Below are 21,484 nucleotides of genomic sequence, written 5' to 3'. Positions count from 1 at the left end.
TACATTGTCATTGGTAAAAATATTAAACTAGTAAGCCGTTATACTAAAATATTGTGTATTTGGCTTATGTTTGCATTGGAAAATTTAATAATCTCTGCTAGTTGTCTGTTCTCATCAACCTGCGCCTTATTATACCGCATCAGTTTCCCGTAAGCTCGAAGGCATTTGACCCTGTACCAGTCGTCACTCATTGTATTTGCTGTAAAGCAATAAACTCAGGATTGGTGGTGGAACTGGCAAAAGTGTGTGCCTCTGCTGCTCGCAAACCCGGGCCCCTACTACTGAGAGGCCGGCTTTCCTGCAATGCTTAGACGTCCAGCGGCTAACCATGTTTTACAGGCGAAATTTTGCCAGCAGCTTGAAATTAGCACGAAATTCTGCACAAATCAGACATACTTTCTTAGGTTAGGTAAAGATAAACGCTGAGAACCATGTTTCCTCCCACACAGCCAGCAATATATTCGATTTGTCTCGAATATACATATCCAATCGACCATTCAAAAATCTTTGAATACCTAGTTTTCATGTGCGATTATTAAGAATATAATATTCAGTATTAGGAATTTTCAAATATTTGCTCACCCATATTTGCAGGTGAGCTAGCGTTCACGTGTTGTGCAGTGCAGTGCTTGCATGCAATTGATCTGTTGTCGGGGAAGCATGAGTTTTGTTGGGCTTCCATCATCGGATTGGCATTAATTATCATAGCTGTTAGCTCAGGAATCGGCCACAAGGCACTGAGTGGTCGATCTCAGCGATAAAAGTGGTGCGGCAGCTTGCAATTCATGTCGGACAACGTGCTTGGCACAATGCCAGCAGGACACTGTCTACACCGATGAGTCAGTTGCGCAAAATGTTGCATAAGTGATTTTATCTCCGAAAGTGAACAACCACGAATACTGCTCTTGCCAGGTAGCTTGCAATGCCAACACATGGTGTGTTATGCTTGTGTTTCCCTAATGTAGACACAAGCTTGAATTATTTTTTTGTCTTTTCATCAATATTAGTGCCCACTTTTATAATAAATATCGGATATAACCGAGTGATTTTAGTGACTGCTGTGACTTCATTGTAACGAGGTTTGACTGTATTCACAATGTAGCGAAATGCAGAAGTGTCAAGCAACCTGACTACTGGCAGTCCATGGATTCTGCCCAGAGCTCTGAACTATGCACTGGGTTTTTTCCATTGTGCTTTCCAACTAACACTTGTTAGTTAGCCACTAGTTAAGTGCAAACTGGCGTGTCACTTCTGGTAAACAACTGTGATGCCAGCAGAGTGTGCCGACATAATCTGACTCAGTATCTATAAAGAACTGATATCTTTTATCCATTAATCCTTTGAGGGTCGATTTTTTTAGCCATATGCAACTGCCCAGGGTTGATTTTTTTTTATTGCAGATTCCAATTCTTCTGAGGGACCCGTTTCGAAAAAAATTTACTGTAATTTATTTTCTAGGTTGACCATAAAGTGAAAAAAAAAATATTTTGCGTTGGCACGTATGTACCGTGTATTAATGAATAACAGCAATAAAAAAAGGATATAAACTTGTAAGAATTTAAAATTTGATGCATTGTTATACACATAAGGCTTAGAAAATGCACACACGAGAATATATCACAACTGTCAAATGTTCCTGCTCCTACATATTTACGTTCGTAGCGCAATCAAACTGCGTAGGTGAGCGCACTCAAGAAAACTGTGTGTTTGTGTGTCCGTCAAAAAAGCAAAACGTGTGACAAACTTCCGCTAATCTTCATCTTATAGCCAACCAAAGCCAATTAGTTTTCGCAGGTCTCCAATAAAAGAAAAGAAAAGGAAATGCATGCACGGCGGCATCCTTCCTGTGTGTACCTATGTGAGCACTAAATGAGCGAGAAACAGGCGGTCGCCCTTTGACCGATTAGTAACGAGACAGCCATCAGTTTTGCGAGCACAAGAAGTCGAAACCGCCTGCGGAACAAAACTTAAACCGCCGCCCGCCCACGCGCCAATGCGCGAGCAATAGTATATAGACGCGCCAGAGCAAACTAGCTCTAAAACAAACCGTGCAACGAAAAACCGAGAAAGGGAGGCGCGAGAAAAAAATTCCCTATATTCCCACATAGTGGCAGCACATGCCAGAAAAGGAAAAGTTAGGAAATTGGCGCTAGTTTTAAACGTACAGACGGCGCCGTAAATATATGCTATCGACCATTTTGGACTTGTTCGCGGTGCCGTATATTTACGTCATTGACCCTCAGCGGGTTAAATGGTCCCTGCAACAGCTTTTATTAAAGGTATGGCAAGATATATTAAATATTTTAAAACAATGTTTTGGATGTGCTTAGTATGAACAGAGTTATCAGCTATGAAGCGCAGTTGCTGCCACACGTTCATGCCCTTCGTGTCCTTTTTTGTAATTCCCATTTGACTCAAAAGCACTGTTGCTGCACCGAAGTGATTGTCAAAAGCCATAGTAACATATCATTAGTGATTTCAGTCTACACCGCCAGATCGCACTACCACCCATCAGTAACCTGATTGCTTTACTTTTGGTTTTGCCAGATACACTGCTTAGTCGTAACATTGAAATTAATCTGGCCATAGGCTATCATGTTAGTAGGCATGAAAAGTGGCTGCGTTCTGAATAGTTGAAGCAAAGAACATGTTGATTTTTTGAACAACGGTGTACTCTTCCTACTGAAAGTAATGACAGTACGGTTGACTTCTGTTCATTTGACTCTGACAGGACAGACAAAATTGATTCATTTATCCGATGGGTTGAATTAAACAAGTGAAAAAATTACAAGATGCGCTGCAGATTCATTTACAGTATTTTCCCTTAGTCTAAAGCACCCCCAAATCAAATACACAACCCATTTATGTGTGTTCAAAATAGAAAACTAACGTAGAAATTACATTAAGGCTCCTAAAAGTAGAAATCGAATGTGCATCCAAATTTTTAGAATGGCAGTTAATTTCGTAAAGTCAGCATCGCCGCAGTGCAGTCATGTTATGCAGCAAAGTGTATGAATGTCGCGAAGGCGGTTTGGTCTCGTTTCCAATTGCACCTCTCAGCCAATTTTCGTCCTAATTTCCTTGAAGAAAGAAAGACTGATGTTAGAGTCAGTGAATTACCGTAATCAGACATTGTGAGCTTTCGTTTGCTTGAAAATATTCCTAGGGCGAGCCAGAAATAGGCATTTTCGACAGGAGATGACGTGTGTGCAATGAATTCACTATGCCTTAAGCTCCGCCAAGACAGATGCCACTAAAGGGGTTATTATTGGGGTCACCATAGGGCTCAGGTGCGTGTGTGCTGACTGGTCAAGTTTGAATTGTCCGGCGAATTTCAATTTTAGGATCGAAATAATGTATGTTGGCCTGTAGAAATGCCTGGGCACCGGCTGAGACCTTCACTGTGGGTTCGAATTAAATGCAAAATTAACGGATGTCTACTGTACTAGGCTCAAATGTTCATAACAGTATCTTATAGCAACCAAGAATGCCATGTTCAAAAAATTTTACCCTTAAGAACACACAGTTGAAGCCGACATGGTGAACAGCAAGCAAGGAGAAATGGACAAAACCAAATCCAAAGCTAATATTGAGTTGGAAAACTCAGTAGTAGTGTGCATTGCTCTTTAAAAAAGGTGTCATCCCATACCCGATGCAGCTATGCTAATGTATGTTGCATTGTGTTGCAGGCAAGGACACTTCTGGTGAGGATGACTACGATGACGACTACAGTGACGAGGATGACGATGATGATGGTACTACGACTACTTCAACCACTACGACCACAACAACCACTGAGGGACCAGTGGAGCAATACCTTAGCCGTTATGACAGCCGACACGAGCATGCAGCATTCCGTGCAGCACAGCACAGCCTCCAGGAGAGCCACCGGGCCCAGGTCAGCGGCCCAGCACTGACATAGTTTGGCCCTCTGTGTGATTTGTCAGCTAGGCTCTTAAACAATATCAGATGCTAGCAGTGACTGTGTTTAGTTGTTAAATAAAGGGATGTGAGCCAGCGTGGTAAGTTTTGCTCGTGAAGAGCTGCAACAAGAGAAGGCACTGGAGATCGGGATCTTTTACTAAACATTGTTAACCCCCCTTTTAGGACAGGCAAGATATTGCAAACACTTCTCCTGAGTAGCACTTGAACTGCACCCACTTTCCCGAAATATTGGGCCTTCATTGACTCCACATGCAGTGCTTTGTTGTACAGCAGTGGGATGAAAAGCCCCGTAACTTGAAACTTAACTCTACAATGTGATGCAGGTGACACGGGTGATGCGTGAGTGGAGCGAGTTGGAACAGCACTACCAGGCAATGAAGGCACGGGACCCAAAGGGCGCAGAGGAGTTTCGGCGTAAGATGAGCGCACGATTCCAGAAGACTGTGCAGGCGCTGGAAGCCGAGGGGTCGGCTGAGCGGCACCGCCTCGCAGCGATGCACAGGCAGCGTGTGCTCACTACTCTTAACCGGCGCAAGAAGGCAGCCCTTGATTGCTACCACCACGCACTGCAGGAGAAACCACCAAAGGTGAGTCGGCACTGCTGGCGCAGTCCAGTGTGCTTGATCACGCGGCCCGCTTTAAATGTGTTGGGCCTTTATTTAAAGACAGTGCTGCAAAGACAATGTCCCCCTTTCTTCTTTTTCGTTTTGGAAAAGAAGGAGTGCCAGCTGTCACTAAACATACAGTAGCCAACGGATTTTTTGAACTCCAAAAATTCAGACTTGTTGGATATTCCGGACCTACCCCACCACATTACACATCATCTACCCTGATGTCTACCCAGACGATCCGTGCCCCTCATGTGGGGTCACGGCGACACTCGCACACATGCTCTGGGAGTGTAGAAACTCTCCGCCCGGCTTTACCTCGGACAAGTGGGAGAAGAGCCTACGAAGCCCGCTCCTTCAAGACCAGCAATGGGCCATCCAACAGGCTCACGCAGCGGCCGCCAGGTGCTCCCTGTCGTTCCCTGCATGGGAGACACCCACTGCGCGTTGACGTGCGTCCTGCAGGACCTTTATTAAAGTCTGCCCAATGCAACCATAAATGCATCGTCAGGGTTCCCACAGAGCTAATGCATTTCCGCAACCAATTTTTCGGACAAATTTAGTTGCCACAGTTCGATTTTCCAGATTAAATTGCTCGTTTTGAGCCATGCTACCCATAGAGTTTCTCGCTATATTACATAGAGGGAAATCTGGCGCTGCTGCACTGTGGTATGCATGGGAATGCTGGTATATGGCGACTTCAGATTGGCATCGTTCTTGGAGAGCCAGGCAAGCACCATTCCGTCTGTCACAACGATTAATTTTCTACTAAAACAGCACGTAAAAAACTGTTTTAGCTTTATTATTACACAAAAGCATGTTTTGTTCAACTATGAGAACTTGTTATTGCATGTACAATTATGTGATACGTAAAAAGTATCAGCGCGCCGCTAAAGTTGGACAGACGTCAAGATTCACGCTTGCTTTGAAGCAGTTTGTCATCTGTTCTTGCTTTTCTTCACTTGGTCATGCATTGTAGGTGAGTAAACTTCACTAGAAGATGTAATATGCGTGAATGGATACATTTTATGAAGATTATTTCTTCATGTGTCAGAGACTTCATCTTTGTGTGTGTTCATGCGGCTTCACGTTTGTGGGATCTGCACCACCTCCTGTGCCTTCACGTGAGCCAAGTGGTGCGAAGAAACCTCGCTTGCTTCTTTGATCTCCATGGCGATCTCTGCCAAGGGATATCACCAACGCAGTGACGCTCTTGTCGACTGCATACGGAGACTTCACTCTTGTGCAAATCCAAGCAAATCTGTTCATCTCCAAGTGATGGCGGGGCATTATTAGGCATTTTCTTAACCCTTTCAGCGTCAATGACATAAATATACGGCGCCGTGAACAAGTCCAAAATGGTCAGTGCCATATATTTACGGTGCCGCTTGTACATTTAAAAAGCTTGCAATTTCCTAATTTTTTTTCTTTCCTGGCATGTGCTGCCACTATGTGGGAATACAGGGAATTTTTTTCTCGTGCCTCCCTCTCTCGGTTTTCGTTGCATGGTTTGTTTTAGAGCTAGTTTGCTCCGGCGTGTCTATTACTACCGCTCGCGCAGGCGCGGGCGGGCGGCGGTTTGGGTTTTGTTCTGCGGGCGGTTTCGGCTTCTTGCATTCACAAAACTGATGGCTATCTCGTTCCTAATTGCTTAAAGGGCGGCCGCCTGTTTCTCGCCTGTTTAGTGCTCACAGGGGTGAGCATAGGAAGGGTGCCGCCTTGCGTGCGTTTCCTTTTTTTTTTGGATACTTGCGATATCTAATTGCCTCTGATTGGCGATAAGATGAAGATTAGCAGATGTTTGTCACACGTTTTGCTTTTTTGACGGGCACACAACCACATAGTTTTCTTGGGTGTACTGACCTACACAGTTCGATTAGGCTATGGATGTAAATATTAGCGTAAGAGCAGGAACATTTGAGACTTGCGAAATATTCTCGTGTGCACATATTCTAAGCCTTGAATTATAACAAAGCATAAAATTAATTCTTATAAGTTTATTTCCTTTTTTATTGTTATTCATGAATAAAGAGTTCATATACAGTCGAACCTGACTATATCGAACAATTTCTGGACAAGGTGTAGTTACAATGAGTATATATATCAAAAATTCCGCTTACATTGAACAAAAATAGCCGTGACTCCCGTTTGGAACGTCAAGGTGCGGAAAAATGCCCCCAGAAGTTGGCTTTCCCTCGTGGTGGCGGGGAAACCCGGCGGCGCAGCTCCATTCAACCGCTCTCCTTGCCGTGACTGCGCTGCGTTGAGCGAGCCGTTGGCACCCCCCTGCAAAAAATGATCCTGGCCCGCCCGCAGCGCTTGCTCAGACAGCAAATCAGAGGCTCTTGTGCCCTCCTCGTGCAAGATGGCGAAAGTGCGAGTTGTCTCGCTGCTTTTCCGGTTCATTGTGTGTGCGTCTTGTGGGCCTTCTCCCGCACTGTTGCCGTGGTGAAACGGCAGAATTCACCTTTCGTCGTGAAGCTCGAAATCATAAATCGGGTTGAACACGGTGACAAGTCGGATGTCCGCGCAGCATGCAAGATTCCGAGGAGCACTCTCAGCACGATCTTGAAGAGTAAGGGGAGATTAAGGCTAAAGCGGCCAAACTCGCGACCCGGTGCCCATGGCGCACGACGTGTACGCATGACCGTGTACGAGTGGTTCATGCGAAATTGCTTCAGCCGTGCCGGCTTCCGCGTGCTCAGTGATAACTGTAAATTCTGATGAATGCAACAAAGCTGTTGCCGGTGTTGCCGAAGTTTAGAGCGAGCTGTCAGAATTTCCAGAAGCTGTTGACGAATCAACGGTGGACGAGTTCATGAGCACAAATGCTGGTGTCGCGACCACAGGAGAGCCCGAAAACGAATACTACATTGCCGACATCGTACCGAGCACAAGTGAAATTGGGCACAATGACGGTGCTTTGCCCACGTCCTCCGAAGTGATTTGTGCGCTCGCACTAGTCTGGTGATTTTGCGCGAATGCGGAAGGTTGCGGCCTCAGCTGCTCCGACTCCTTAGACAATGTGGAGAAGTGCGTGCGTCGCTGGCAGCGAAATTGCCCAAGCGGAAGAAAATGCAGGACTATTTCATGCGAAACTAAGCTAATTCCATCAATAAAGTGATATTAAAAATGGTATGTGCTTTTATGACATCCAATTATTTAGCAGGCTTATATCGAATTATGCTCTATATCGAACTGATAGGCGTTTTTTTCTTTTTTTTCTTTTTTTTTTTTAGTTCGGTATAGCCGGGTTCGACTATATACCAACGCGAAATATTTTTTTTGTCACTGTACAGTCACTCTAGAAAAATTACGGCAAATTGTTTTCAAAATAAGTCCCTCAGAAGAATTGGAATCTGCAATAAAAAAAATCGACTCTGAAAGGGTTAAAGGGACACTAAAGCAAAACAATAAATCAGTTTAGACTAATGAAGCACTGTTTGAGAACCCTGCAGGCAGTCATTTCAAAAAAATAGTTTGATTATTAGATGAGAAAATGAAGGTCCAAGTATCAGTATTTGAATTTCGCGCCAGAACCCCAGCGCCGGTACGTCAGCGTGACGTCAGGGATTCCAAAGTGTGTTTTCGCATTAGGGCCGCGTTGGCTGAATAAAGGTTCCCGAAACTTGCCATGCTAAACATTTGGTTCCTTTAGAACATGATGTAGTCAATCTGTACTCCTATATATAATCAGTAGGCCCTAGAAGATGCCATCAAAATCCAAGACGTCACAGCCCCCAGGTGCGGGAACTTAAAGGGAAGCTGAAAGCTTTTCCAGAAAAAATGAGTGAAGAGCAGTACGTCGTGGTTTTCAACCCTCTGAATTCGAGTATCGCATCGAAATTGAGCGAAAGAAAGCGCAAACATATTTTATTTCGACGAAAAGTGCAGCAGCAGACACGCCCAGCTCGCGTGCCTCGTTTTCGCCTGTGATTGGTCGGGCGCCTCGTGATGTCAACAATGGTGTTCGTCCGAATCGACTGCTGCCACTACACACGAAGCAAGGTTCAAGGTAGTTTGGTGGTGTTTTGCTGAGACGGTCATGGAAAATTTCGAGAGCTTGTGTTTCTCTGAAGAGTTCAGCGTTAAGTCCAAACTCCACGAGAGCGATTTTGCGCGCGACGATGACGGGCCGTCGCTTGAGCAGATCGCTCGGTGTTGTCGCTCGGTCGCTCGTTTCTAGAAATCTAGAACTCGTCGCTGGTCGCCTGGAAATGCTATGAGCGACTAGCCAATACTGCGAAGCCAAAACTGGATGTACACACCTCAAATACTACTGTTTGTCGCACGGAACGAGCAAACTATAGAATTTTACACGTGCAAAAATAAGAACCTAGTGCAAGACCTTCAGAAATATTTTATGCTCCTTCTTCAGTAAAATACATCAGCTTAAATTGATAAATCATGCGTCACGCTAGTTTCGGCGCGTATAGTGCTCCCCTCATACCGGGAAGTCGTCGCTCAAAGCCGTCGCTCGCGTGGAGTTCGGCTTGCAGGTGACGAGTGAACGCGACAGACATCGCCTCGCTTGTCGCGTGCAAGATCACTTGTAAAGGGTTTATACTTTACTCCCTACATGTACGAGCCGAGTGCGAAGAGCCGGCCTCTCCAAGAAGCAAAAAATGCTGATGCAAGCACTGCTTTCCACGTGAACAAAGGCGAAGTGTTAGCATCTCCTTGTGTTGGAAATGTTCTTTGACGAGTATGTTTTTCGCTAAGCTGCATTCAGCGTTGCAGTGAGTACATTTCCGGGCAAACAACTGTAGTGTTATGTTCCTGCATGCCTCCTCGTAGAGCGTAAGCAGTGATGCGATCTTCGGCATTTGTGTGTTGCCCCAAAGCTGTCGGCAATCTACACAGACGGTTTAAACGCGGGAAAAGTTTACCGGCTGTTGTAGCACGTGTAGTATAGAGCCTTCATCAGCGCGCCATCCGCAAGCTACTCGTAACCGGCGAATTCCGTCAGCTACGTGAGATGGTCGGTTTCTCTATGTGTGCGAGAGAAGGGGGAGCGCAGCGTCCTGGTGTGAGCAGGCTTTCCAACACATGCAAACTTTACTCTTGCACTGCGTTATGGTAGCTGCATGCAGGCTGTTTCACAACACACGTGCGAATAGAAAATTCGCGGCGCTTGGCGATGAAACCTGCGTCAAGCGTGGGCAATAAACATGCACCTTCTGTTCAGCATGCGTATCTTTTCTTTTAGGAGAACCCAAAGCACGCATTATTGATAAACTCCGGTAGTAATCGTCACGGAAGTGGTTAGAGCACAACACTGTTGTTCTTGAGTGCTTGAAGTTGTTTCGCTTCACAGCAGCCTCCCACTTAGCTGAAAGCTTCTTGTCTTGCAGGAACTAATGGAACATCGAAACATTGTCGCGGCCGCTGGTGTTCGTGCAAGCGTAGGCTGCACAGAACGCCGGCATGATCGGCCTACAAGTTCAACTGATGCTGCGCACGTCAACTACCACTCCTATATACACATAAACAAAGGAATGTAGGGTCGAGCGAAGCAGATTAGGACGGCACGCACGCAGAAATAAGCCCGGTCAGGCACGGTCGCGGAGACTGCGAAGGAGCGGTACACCAGTGTTGACGTCACTAAGCCGCGGTTTCCAGTCTCCGCTCGCATCGTCAGCGTCAGCAGCAGCGCGCGGTGCTCGACGGGGGGTGGAGCTACAGCGCAATTTTAACCTACGATTGCGTCGCTCCTAAGTGAAAAATCCCCCCAAAATTTTACCTTCATGGTTTATAAGGTTCCCACATCCGTGTATGAGCGTCTTATTGAATTCAACAGACTCTTCAGCTTCCCTTTAAGTAGGCGTCGCCACCCATATTTTGTTCTTGCGCTTTTTCTGGCTTACCAAACATCTTATCGTTGTAAGAGTGGTGTTTTTGGTGTTGTAGAATGGTAATTTACCGATGCAGAAGAAATCATTTTTCACTTTAGTGTCCCTTTAAGCCTAATAATTGGGGGGGGGGGGGTGAATGGTGTTACCGCAGCTTGGACTGGTATAATTGGACATTTGTAAATATACCAAAATGTGGTTGTTATAACCAATAGTTGTTATGCAGTCAATCCCGGATATATCGGGCTCAAAAGGGATCGTGAAATAATTTGATATGTCAATAATTTGACATATAAATTATGCCTGTCGGAAGCTTATCTGAAAACTCCACACATATTGGGCGATCTCCTGAGATCGTGAAACATGGTTATTTACCAGTATGTTTCTCCAACGCCATGTCGAACTCACTAACGTTTACTTATTTTGTGTGTGTGCTTTTTTTATATACATTTTTTTTTCCCGAGTCACTCATGCTACGGTATTGTCTTTGATAATCAAACTGTTAGCAATACTAACTCTAAAAGCCACATCACCCAGAGACTGCCGTGTACCTTGCATGCATCGAAGTGCTTGTGTGTTTTTATGCATGATAAGTTAAAAATGGGCACAGCGCGGAAGCGAACCAGCCTGTATGGAGATGCACCGTGCCACCATCAGCTCACTTGTACTGTTGTGAATCTCCTGTGAACGTGCTCGACCATGTGTCCATTAAATGCGCTATTTAAAAGGCTGATCTTCATACGTCGACAGGGAGTCAAACAGGCAGGCACTCAGATAGCAATGAGTCTTGCGTCCCTCGGCCACAATGGGCCTTTCCACAAAGGGGGATGTGGCATACCATGGGTTTATTAAATCCAAACTGTGATGTAAAGATCTATCCAAATGGGAATTGGGGTCAGATCTGTCCTAGCTGCACTTGGAACTCTGAAATGCCATTCAAGGAAACTTGAAAAAATTTATTCCGTTGCCAGGATTTTGGAATAGCAGTCTCTGCTGCTTGTCAAAGGGATCAAGGAAACTTGAAAAAAATGTAGTGCTATAGCAGCACAACTATGGCCTGCAAAGCAGACAAAGAAGGAAATGGGCTCGCGTGCAGGTAGCACGAGATTAGAACACACTAACATGTTCTATTCTCCACACTTTCTTGGGTAGCGCACATATCAGACCAAGAGGCCGTTTGCGATTTTGAAGCAGCATGGTGGTCGTCTTTTTTGATAATGCGTGACTGCAGGCAGTATCCTTCACTGAACAGCAATTAGTTCTTTCCACTGTCTGTATGCTTCTCTGCAATTCCTGGCTATGTTCCTGTGAATCTTATTGAAGCATTATGGAGCATAAGTAAGACCCTTGCTGCACGCGCCATCCATATTTTGACACATGAGCGCACCTTGCTCATTTTTTCCTCCATGGCATGCACTGCCTTCATATTCAATGCCTTCTTTGACAGCATCTGCCAAAGCAGTGCTGTTTCTTCGGAATTAATGTTTCTGATGATGCAAGAAGTGATCGTGGCGCCGTCGGAAGAAGTGCACTTGTAGTGGTGCAGCGGGGCACCCCGTTAGATATATGGAATGTGGTGGTGAATGGGATTTCGATATACGTGTAGCAGAGTGCTATACATTTGCATGGCAATTTCAAGCGGATGTTAAAACGGTTTCATATATACAATAACTCAATATATCAGTATTTGATATATCCAGGATCCACTGTATCTGGAATCATTATAAATCCATAGGATCATTGTAAGACTGTAGTTTGTGCAGATGCAGTACAGAGCAATCTTACAGCTTAAAGAATTTGCATACAACCATTCTTCTTTCTTTTTTTACATGTTATTTCTTGTTCTAGAAAGAATGCAATTCTTTATTCAGATACATATTGTGAACATCCCTCCCCTTAATTTTGTGCTTCAAAATGCAGTTAAGCGGTGGTACAGAGCTGGCAGAATGATCCCATTACCTGCTACCACAGTTCACTATGCACAAATGCAGCTTCCTGATCTAAGGTCTCATTTGATCACTTTAGGGGATGCTTTAACTTTTCTGCAACATGGTGCCTCATGCAGTGCTTCATTACGTTAATGGCCATCCTCCCCACTGGCTTAGCCAATCAGCACCTGCTGAAAGTGAAATACCTGAAGGTAATCAGTGCCATACACAAATCTGAGTTGATCAGTAGTTCCACCTTGCATTGTATTCATGCAAGCATTGTATAATTGGCCTCACTCCCTCACTCTCACGGGAACCAAGTGCAGCGCTGACACTAGCGCATAGGTAGCCATTTAATGTCACTTCGAATTATTGATAACCATGTGCAAACATAAGATTCTTCAGTGTCATCAATGACGCTGCAAGGGGACTGTGTCATTATTGCTCCTCTTGGTGCATGCACTCAGACCAAGCGCGTGGAGCGCTGCCTGGAGCGGTTGCTGCGCGCCCTGGAGAAGGACAGGAGTCACACACTGCACTCGTACCGGCAGCATGGAGGGGATGCCGAGGAAGTGCGTGCCCACCTGACTTCACTGGACCGCCTAGCCAATCACAGCCTGGACATGCTTCCCCAGTCACTCAAGGGTCGCCTTGGTCAGCTTTGGAGCACCCTCCGGGGGGCCACCAGCAGCGAACCCCTGCTGCCACCTCCACCACCGCCGCCACCGACCACAGCCGGTAGGATGTTGCTCTGGGCCTTGAACTAGCTCATGCTTTGTGACTCAGCATGACTCTGCACAAACACTGCAGAGTTAAAGCTCATAATTAGAAATGCACATATAATACGAAAATGCCTTAGTTATGTCTAATATTTTTTTAGCAAAAGCTCTACTCCTTGAGGTACAACTCCCAAGGTCAATCTCGGCATGCGTTTGACCTTCAGCCACCGACGTGCAAGTGTGAAGGTGTGACATCACGTCACAGGATCCGCTGCAGAGAGGCATCACAGCTGCGTTCGCTCGAGCCTCGCCGCTGTGTACCACGTCACTGGGCGAGGGTTTCATGGTCTAAATATAGTCCAACATAGCATGAGCGCATGCACACATTACGTCACATTGACGAGAACAACAGTGTCTATAGTTCGATCAGTGGTTCGATGCACTGGTGCAGTCAAAGTAACTGGACGCTACTAATGCACTCCAGTGCTCCCTGTGTCGAGCGACGCTCGCCCATGCGCCGATAATGTTAGTCGATAAACGCATCGTAACAGCTGCTTCGGCAGCACTTGGTCGCTCGGTCTCTCCATAGACAAAGCATGCGCCGGTGTGAGTGCGTCAACTCTTCACCGCAGGCTGAGTTTGAGCACCCTGCCGATGCAGCTTGCCGGGAAGAACCACTGAAGAACCGCATCTAACCGTGCTTAACACAGCTTTTGCTCGTATAAGTAGGTTCAAGGCACGTTTAACCCTAGCCATTTTTTTTTAAGCATGTGTTCTTTACGCATAAATGTCAGCAAAAAATTGCTTGTTTTCTCTGATAACTTGTTATATTGATGTTTCTTATGTCGAGGTTCAACTGTGTTTGCTCAAATTCAAGGAACTTGGTCTTCTTCATATACAGTAGCACACCTCCAAGTCTCCCAGATTATCTGGGAGACACCGGGATATCGACCATTTCTTCCAGTTGTACAGTTCACGGTGAAATCTCCCAGAAATTGCAGTTGTGCCCCGTTTCTATCCACATCCAGTGCTTCATCTGGCCACATTGGCAAAAAAAAAAATCCAATCGAACTTGAAGTTCATGGCGCGTAGCATTATTAAGAAAGTAGTAGGGAAACCCTACACAGGTTATTTGGTTAACCGCCGTGCCGCTCATAACGCCCTAGCGGCCCTAATCTCATACAGCTAGTGAACGAATGCCACATTGCACAGCTAACAATACTAGACTCTCCATCGTTCTCTTTGGCGTTGCATAGGCCCACTGTCAGACATGGTTAAGCAAGGAGCGTGAGCACAAAAAGTATCTTCAAGTATTTTTAAAGTAGTACTTGACAGAAGTGATGTTGGGTATTTTGTTGATACCACAGAGCAATGCAGATTACGAGCGGCAATTCAACATCGTGAAAAAGACAAGAACATTCTTCCGCTTATCCATGTACGATGAGACACTGGGAAACACCCTGCTTGCAAAACATAAAAAAATGGAATTTGTTACAATCAAACGTATTCTGAAGAATTTTCAAATGCCCACTGTGGTCTCTGAGTGGGGATCAAATTCCATCCGCCGCGGGTGCATTTTGATGGGGGTGAAATGCAAAAATGCCCATATAACTGTGTATTGGGTGCACATTAACCCTTTGAGGGTCGATTTTTTTTCGCCATATGCTACCGCCCAGGGTCGATGTTTTTTATTGCAGATTCCAACTCTTCTTAGGGACTTAACAAAAAAATTTATCGTAATTTTTCAAGGGGGACCGTAAAGCAAGAAAAAAATATTTCACATTGGCATATATGTACTCTTCATTCATGAATAACAACAATAAAAGAAGGAAATAAACTTACAAGGATTAAAAATTTGATGCATTATGATACACATAGTTCAAGGCTATGAAAATGTGCACACTGGTATATTTCGCAACTCTCACGTGTTGCTGCTCTTGCACTAATATTTACGTCCATAGTGTAATCGAACTGCGGAGGTTCGATTCACTAAAGGAGGATTCACGAAAACTGTGTATTTGTGCGCCCGTCAAAAAAGCAAAACGTGGGACAAACTTTCGCTAATCTTCATCTTATCGCCAACCAGAGGAAATTAGTTTTCGCGAGTGTCAAAAAAAAAAGCAATGGAAACACATGCCTGGCAGAATCCTTCCTATGCGCACCCTTGTGAGCACTAAACGAGCAAGAAACAAGCGGTAGCCCTTTGAGCTATTAGTAACAAGATAGCCATCAGTTTTGCAAGCAAAAGAAGCCGAAACGGCATGCGGAGCAAAACCCGAACCGCTGCCCGCCCGCGCGCCAATGCGCAAGCGGTACTGTATAGACGTGCAGGAGCAAACTAGCTCTAAAACAAACCGTGCAACAAAAACTGAGAGAGGGAGGCGCGAGAAAAAATTGCCTGTATTCCCACATAGTGGCAGCACATGATAGAAGAAAGATAGTTAGGAAATTGGCACGCTTTTTAAACGTACAGGTGGTGCCATAAATATACGGCATCGACCATTTTTGGGCTTGTTTGCGGCGCCGTATATTTACGTCATTGACCCTCAAAGGGTTAAGGACGCCAGGTGGTCTAAATTAATCCGGTGTTCCTCACTGGCATGCCTCATGATCAGATCATGGCTTTGGCACTTATAACCCCAGAACTTAATTTTATTTTAAAAGATATTTGAAGGCAACATCAGCAGCTACGAAATCCTTGCAAAAGTGAGACCTTGATGTTCCTTTGTTCATTTGTAGATCTGTAAATAAAGATCTAATCAAGTTGTCCATGGGCATATATGTGTGTGTCTGTCAGTAGTACTTGAATAAATCATCAGGGGACACTCCGCCCTGGTAAAAAAAATCTCCCGGGTTTGGTTTCCCCAAACATGGCAGGTATGCAGTAGAACCTCATTTATACGTCCTAGAAAAGAACCAGAAAATTCGTACTAGCCGGGAAAACGTACAATTTGAAGGCAGATTCGGCCTTAGTTGACATCTACACAATTTGAATCGTTGCAGCATGAAATGCTGACATGCGCTGAGCTGGTGGGGCCCGAGTGGCCCTGAGATGCACATTGTCGTTTTCCTATTGCTTAGTCTTCTAACGAGGCAACAAGAAACCTGAACGAAATCACGCTGGTGGGCAGTGCTAGAATACGATGCCGTCAGAGCGAAACATGACACTCACTTCACCCCGCATGCAGCTGGGAACGGCAGCATGTTTGGGTTCTTGCCTACTAAAGATGTGTAGTATGTTTCCAATGGCACTATACGTCCTACACACTGAGACAGATAGGTGAAGATGCTTATCGCACTAAGGCTGGCAGCGATAGCTTTGAACACGGCATGCAACGACCTAGGAGGAGATTTACTGGTACTGGAATAGGAAACTGAGTGTGCACTGGTGTTTTCACGTGAGACAGGTGGGCAAATATTGTGGCGAAGCTGCTGCGGTTCGCAGCTACGGTTCTTGATCACACACGTCTCGCACCTTTTCTTGTTTACAGGGGACCTAGCAGCCAGAACGCATATTATATATGATAGAAGTTTGATGATGTACTGAACGTTGGTGCCAAAGGATGGTGTTTTCAGGAAACATTGCCCGGTAGAAAAGAATTATAACTGTGTTGGGTCAATTTTTGTGTTCGTGATCGCAAACGTTGTCGCTAGAAACACGTACAAAGGGGTACAATATCAACAAGGTTCTACTGTATATGTAATGTTATTTTCATTCCTGAGTTGTCATCAGCACGCCATAAGCAACACCATAAGCAAAACAACCTGTGATAGCCTCAAACCACACAGAACATTTTTGGTATGTGCAAACATGGCACAGACCTCAGTAGACAATGTGAGCCAGCACAACACGTTCTTGTGAGCGCTGCTCCTTCGAACAGAGGACATTGAAGGGGAATGAGAGAAGTAAACATTGCGCCTGAATTGTATCCGTTCATACTAGCTTCTTTGAAAAATTAGTTCTGTAATAGGTTCCCTGGAAGGCACCCCACTTGTTCCAAGGCATTTTTGAGGCTTCAAAAAAAAGGTGATTCAAGGCCCCTCTAAAGTGTTTTGCACACATGTTGGACATGACCTTAACATGAACATGGGTGCCTACCAAGTGCCAAAGTGGCTAAAGGCACAGTGACACATTTCTTGCATCATTTCCATCTGGAATGCTGTCACAGAGGCTGTCAAAGTGCCCTTCATTACATTGAGCCTATGGTGTGATATTCACAGAATCTACAGAAATAGGGTGTGGTACTTAATGAAAGGATTTGACATTTTTCTTGTGTAGAGATTTTTAATAAATCAAAGGTCATTTTATCAATGCATCATTGCACATGCAATTTACTCAATAGCTAATTATGAGTGGGTGAGCAAAGGCAAAGCCTGAGTCCCTGCAACACCTTCACTGTGACTTTGTCATGAGGCTTCACTCGTTCGCCCACTGGTTAATCAAATTAGTTCATCTGCATTCTGTCATCATTCCTTTGTCCTTGTTTAGTTAACTTTAGCACTGCGTGAGCCAAAAGGTTACTGAGCAGTGGAGAGTGTTTCTGCCTTATATTTCCAGCCTTTGCAAGGTGCAAGGTTTTGTCGGAGTAGTGGTATCAGGGCAATGTACAGGTGCTAGGCTACATTCATGCCCAAATACCCAGTAGCCACAAAGGCATTTGTGTACTGCGCACGGATTACACACTATTCCAGAAGTCTGTGCGCTGCTGCACACCCAGATGATGGAGGTCCCTCTTTTTGCTGTCTCACTGCAGAGGACTCCGAGTCGGTGGAAGACGAGAGCATTTTGCCAGCCAGCAGCAGCACACTGGCCCCGCCAGTTGCACCAATGGCCCCTGTGGCACCGACTGCTCGACCGGCACATGCCCAGAGCCAATTGCTGCAGCACGCCGAACCTGCATACACACTTCGGCGGCCCTCGCACGCCGACGCCTTGGGACGGCTTAAGTGGAGCGGCAGCGTATACATCACACTTGCCTTTGCCGGAGTTGCACTACTCACCGCACTGCTTGTTGGGGCTGTGCTGCTCAGACGCCAACGCTCGCCCCATGCTCGGGGATTTGTACAGGTCAGTCGATGTTGTAGGGTTTACTGTCCAGGCAATAATTAGAAAAGTGCCTCTGCCATCTCTGGCTTCATTGTGTGTTTGTTTATATGGTTACAACTAACAAAAAATTGAGCTCCTTGGATCCCCTTATTTCTCTGCCATAGCATACTGTGATTTCTAAAGGAAATATTGGTTCTGTAGTTATGCAGTCACCACGGAGCTTGGCGATGAGTATAATACATAATACATGGATTTTTCTGTAATTTGTTGCGGCTTAGTGGAGAAAGTGCAATGTGGCTTTTTTTGTTATTCCTTGAATTTCATGTGTTTTATGCCAGTAACAGGTTTCATTAGAGCACTTCAGATTCAGATTTATTCGTTCCAAAAAAAAAGAAGTAATTACATGACAAATATACAGACGAGGGTCGCAAAGTGATAGAACTGTAGTGGGACCCTCAGTTAATAATAACAACAGTGATGGTGATATGAATAGTCAGCAAATTAGCGTATTATAAACAACATCCACAGATCAAATAGATCATTAGACATGTCATTTACAATCAAACACAAAAAGCACGTTATTCAACACTAATTGTCATAAGTTCAACACTAATTAATTTTTTCATGTTGTTTGCAGTGCACACATAGTGCGGGCAACTATTTTTGATAATTTAAGGTTTTTATAGTTAATGTTCCAAAAACAGCATCATCGAAGCATTTGCTTTCTAGCATTGTACTAATCATTGCCATGCAACAAATTTGCAATGACAAATTGGGCTAAAATCTGAAACCAGAAGGTAGTTCAGCTTATAAGGGCGGTCCTTGGGACACCACCATGTGGTACGGCCTCTTATGCCCGTGATGTATCAAGCATAGAATGGGTGTGGCATGTGCAGACACTAGCACCAGATTTTTTTTGTTATGTTGTTATTATAAACTGCAGCCTCTACAGCTGCTCAGCATGGTCCATTTATTTCAAGCAGATGCTACCTTTTGTAGGACTTTTTGGTAAGGCCTGCTGGAAAGGACACATCAAACTGCAAACTGTGCTGAAAAGAAAGCCTCAGGATGTAAGCCATCAGCTTTTGAGTGAATGCAGGAATTTCAAGGTCATCTTTTCATATTACAATGGGCTCTCTTTAAACAGAACCTCAAGGGACCAGGAAAATTGGTTATCAGGAGTTCCATTTACTGATAGACAAAACTGAATACAGTTGCATGAATACAAAACCAACCAACCATGAGGATGGTGTTCATTTTAAGAGGCAGTTCCATTCAAGCTATTTCTGTTTATCGAGATTCCAATGTACTGTGGTGTTTTGTGCAGCACACACAATAGATATTGGTTCAATTTGTGTCCCATGCTGGAATGATGCAAGTCTTTTTGTGACACATGTGGCTCCACTCTATCAGCATTTGGCAGCCCCTGTTTGGTCTCACCTCGGACACTTTGTACTGCAAAGCACATTAAAAAGTGCCTTTAATATTTTTCATATGCTTCATCTTCCGGAACCTTTGTTGGGCACCCACTTGCGTGCATCTGAAGGGTCCTTTTTTCTGCCTGCAGAGAGCACTTTGCCTGCACATCCCGAGGGCCAATCTTGTTACCTTTCTGCTCTGTGCATTTAACTTCCAAAACACTGAAATTCAGGGGCTATCCTGTTGAGGTGTTTGCTGCCTTTTACTGCAGGTGGGAGGAGGACCCGCAGCTTCTCCTGAGGAGCGCCATCTGACGGCCATGCAGGTCAACGGCTACGAAAACCCCACCTACAAGTACTTTGAGGCCAACTGAATACAACACACCATGCCCCTCTCTCTTTCTGTACATAGGCTCCGTTGCGGCCGCTTAGGCGTCTTAAAGTCCGAGGGCAAGGCTGGCGCTAAAGGGACGTGGCCCGGGAGAGGAGCAGATGACAGTGCAAGCAGGGGAACGTGCCCCAGGGTTGTTGTTGTACCACTTGCGAGAGGGGTGGGATTTATGTCAACAACATGATGCCAGGCAAGATGACACCAAGTTTGAGGCACTTTTTCCTGAGAGGTTGTGCTCTAGGACAGGTTCGTGGAGCAACACAGTGGAAACTGCGGCTGGCATCTAGCAAATTTCTAGCAATGTGTTGTCAGCTCGTGTGCATGTGTGCAAATGAACGTCTTGTCCGCAGTCTCCACTTCACTGCAGCACAGAGGTGTCCTCGAGCAGCATAGGGTTGAGGCTAGGTAGCCGCCACCAATGCAAGGATTCACTTTTTATTTAGAGATACAGTCTGGAAAGAGGGTCACAAAAACGGCATGTTGAATAATTTATTTATGAAGTGTGCGTGTCTACTTAAAAGAATTTCCTTCCCTCGCTTTGTGTTGTGAAAGATGTGAAATTCATTAAGCTGACGGAAGTGATTGACACTGTGAAGGCAGCTTGGCTAGCTGTCACTTTCAGAGCACAAAAGATTATGGGTGTTGTGTACTCGTGTCTTGATGGGGAGAGCACAGGTTGTTTTAATTGGAATCAGGGTGGCTAGAAAATAGGTAAACGGTAATCCTCGGGTTGGTGGCATGCCACTTGTGTTCTCCGCTCTTCTTCCGGTTGGAGTTTCTGTAGCGCCACTTTCTTTTTTTTCTTGACCCTTAAGGTGTTGCACCACCAACGAGCCGAGCTTTCCAGCAGCTAAAGGCCTAGGCATCTTTTTGTACAGGTTGTCCAGCGTTAGTGCCTCTCTGCATGCCCCCTTTCTCCCCTGACCGGAAGTGCGTGCGTGCGTGCATGTGTTTGGTTGGAGGCCAGCAGCATCGTAGGGCTTGTTGCAAGGGCAGTTTGTGTGGTCATTTTGTCTCAGTGAACATATCATACGTCGAGTGTTGCCACCCCTTGTCTCCGTATGTTCGTCTCTGCACACGGCCCTGCCACCTCTCTCTGCTTTGGCTTCGTACAAGTGTTCCACCCCTTATTTTGCAACACAAGGTCACACAAGTGTAACCCACTCTGTGTAGTGTATTTGAAAGAACAGGCTGACAATAAAATTTTGTGGCTCGATCAACTGCTTGCTTGCATTTTTTCACCAAAGAATGAAGATCAATGTCCACAAATTTCAAGACAAGGATCGATGTAGAAACGGTTAAATGACACAACCGGTCCCCGTGACGCAGCAGCTGTTGTAACTTGGTCCCCATCTTTGAATTCATACTCATTTACATGCAAACCTTGTTATAAAAGAAATGAAGCCGGCATGAAAATGCAGTAAACTCTCATTAAAATCAAGTGAATGGGACGGCAAAAAAATTCTATATAAGCTCAAATAGCGCAGTAGCTCTGCGGAAGTTTAATGCGGATGTTGCACAGTGCAATTTCAATTGCAACCGAAATAGATTGTACGCAAGTACAGAGGAAGTAATA

The 21,484-nt window shown here is 45.2% G+C and overlaps 1 protein-coding gene across 1 annotated transcript in view; it reads left to right on the top strand.

The window, feature by feature from the left end:
* The window catches only part of Appl (amyloid-beta-like protein), a 39,947-nt gene extending 18,819 nt beyond the window's left edge, over positions 1 to 21,128 (top strand). The window contains exons 4-8 of the mRNA XM_075691705.1: positions 3,690 to 3,898; positions 4,269 to 4,532; positions 12,801 to 13,071; positions 17,807 to 18,120; positions 19,790 to 21,128. Coding sequence (XP_075547820.1) covers positions 3,690 to 3,898; positions 4,269 to 4,532; positions 12,801 to 13,071; positions 17,807 to 18,120; positions 19,790 to 19,891 — 1,160 coding nt within the window. The 3' untranslated portion in view covers positions 19,892 to 21,128. The remainder of the gene's footprint in view (positions 1 to 3,689; positions 3,899 to 4,268; positions 4,533 to 12,800; positions 13,072 to 17,806; positions 18,121 to 19,789) is intronic.
* The last annotated feature ends 356 nt before the right edge of the window (positions 21,129 to 21,484 follow it).

The sequence above is a fragment of the Dermacentor variabilis genome, chromosome 5 (genome assembly GCF_050947875.1).
Source record: "Dermacentor variabilis isolate Ectoservices chromosome 5, ASM5094787v1, whole genome shotgun sequence".
Taxonomy (NCBI): domain Eukaryota; kingdom Metazoa; phylum Arthropoda; class Arachnida; order Ixodida; family Ixodidae; genus Dermacentor; species Dermacentor variabilis.
The sequence above is the reverse complement of the archived record's forward strand: the minus strand, read 5'-3'. Positions and strand labels throughout refer to the sequence as shown.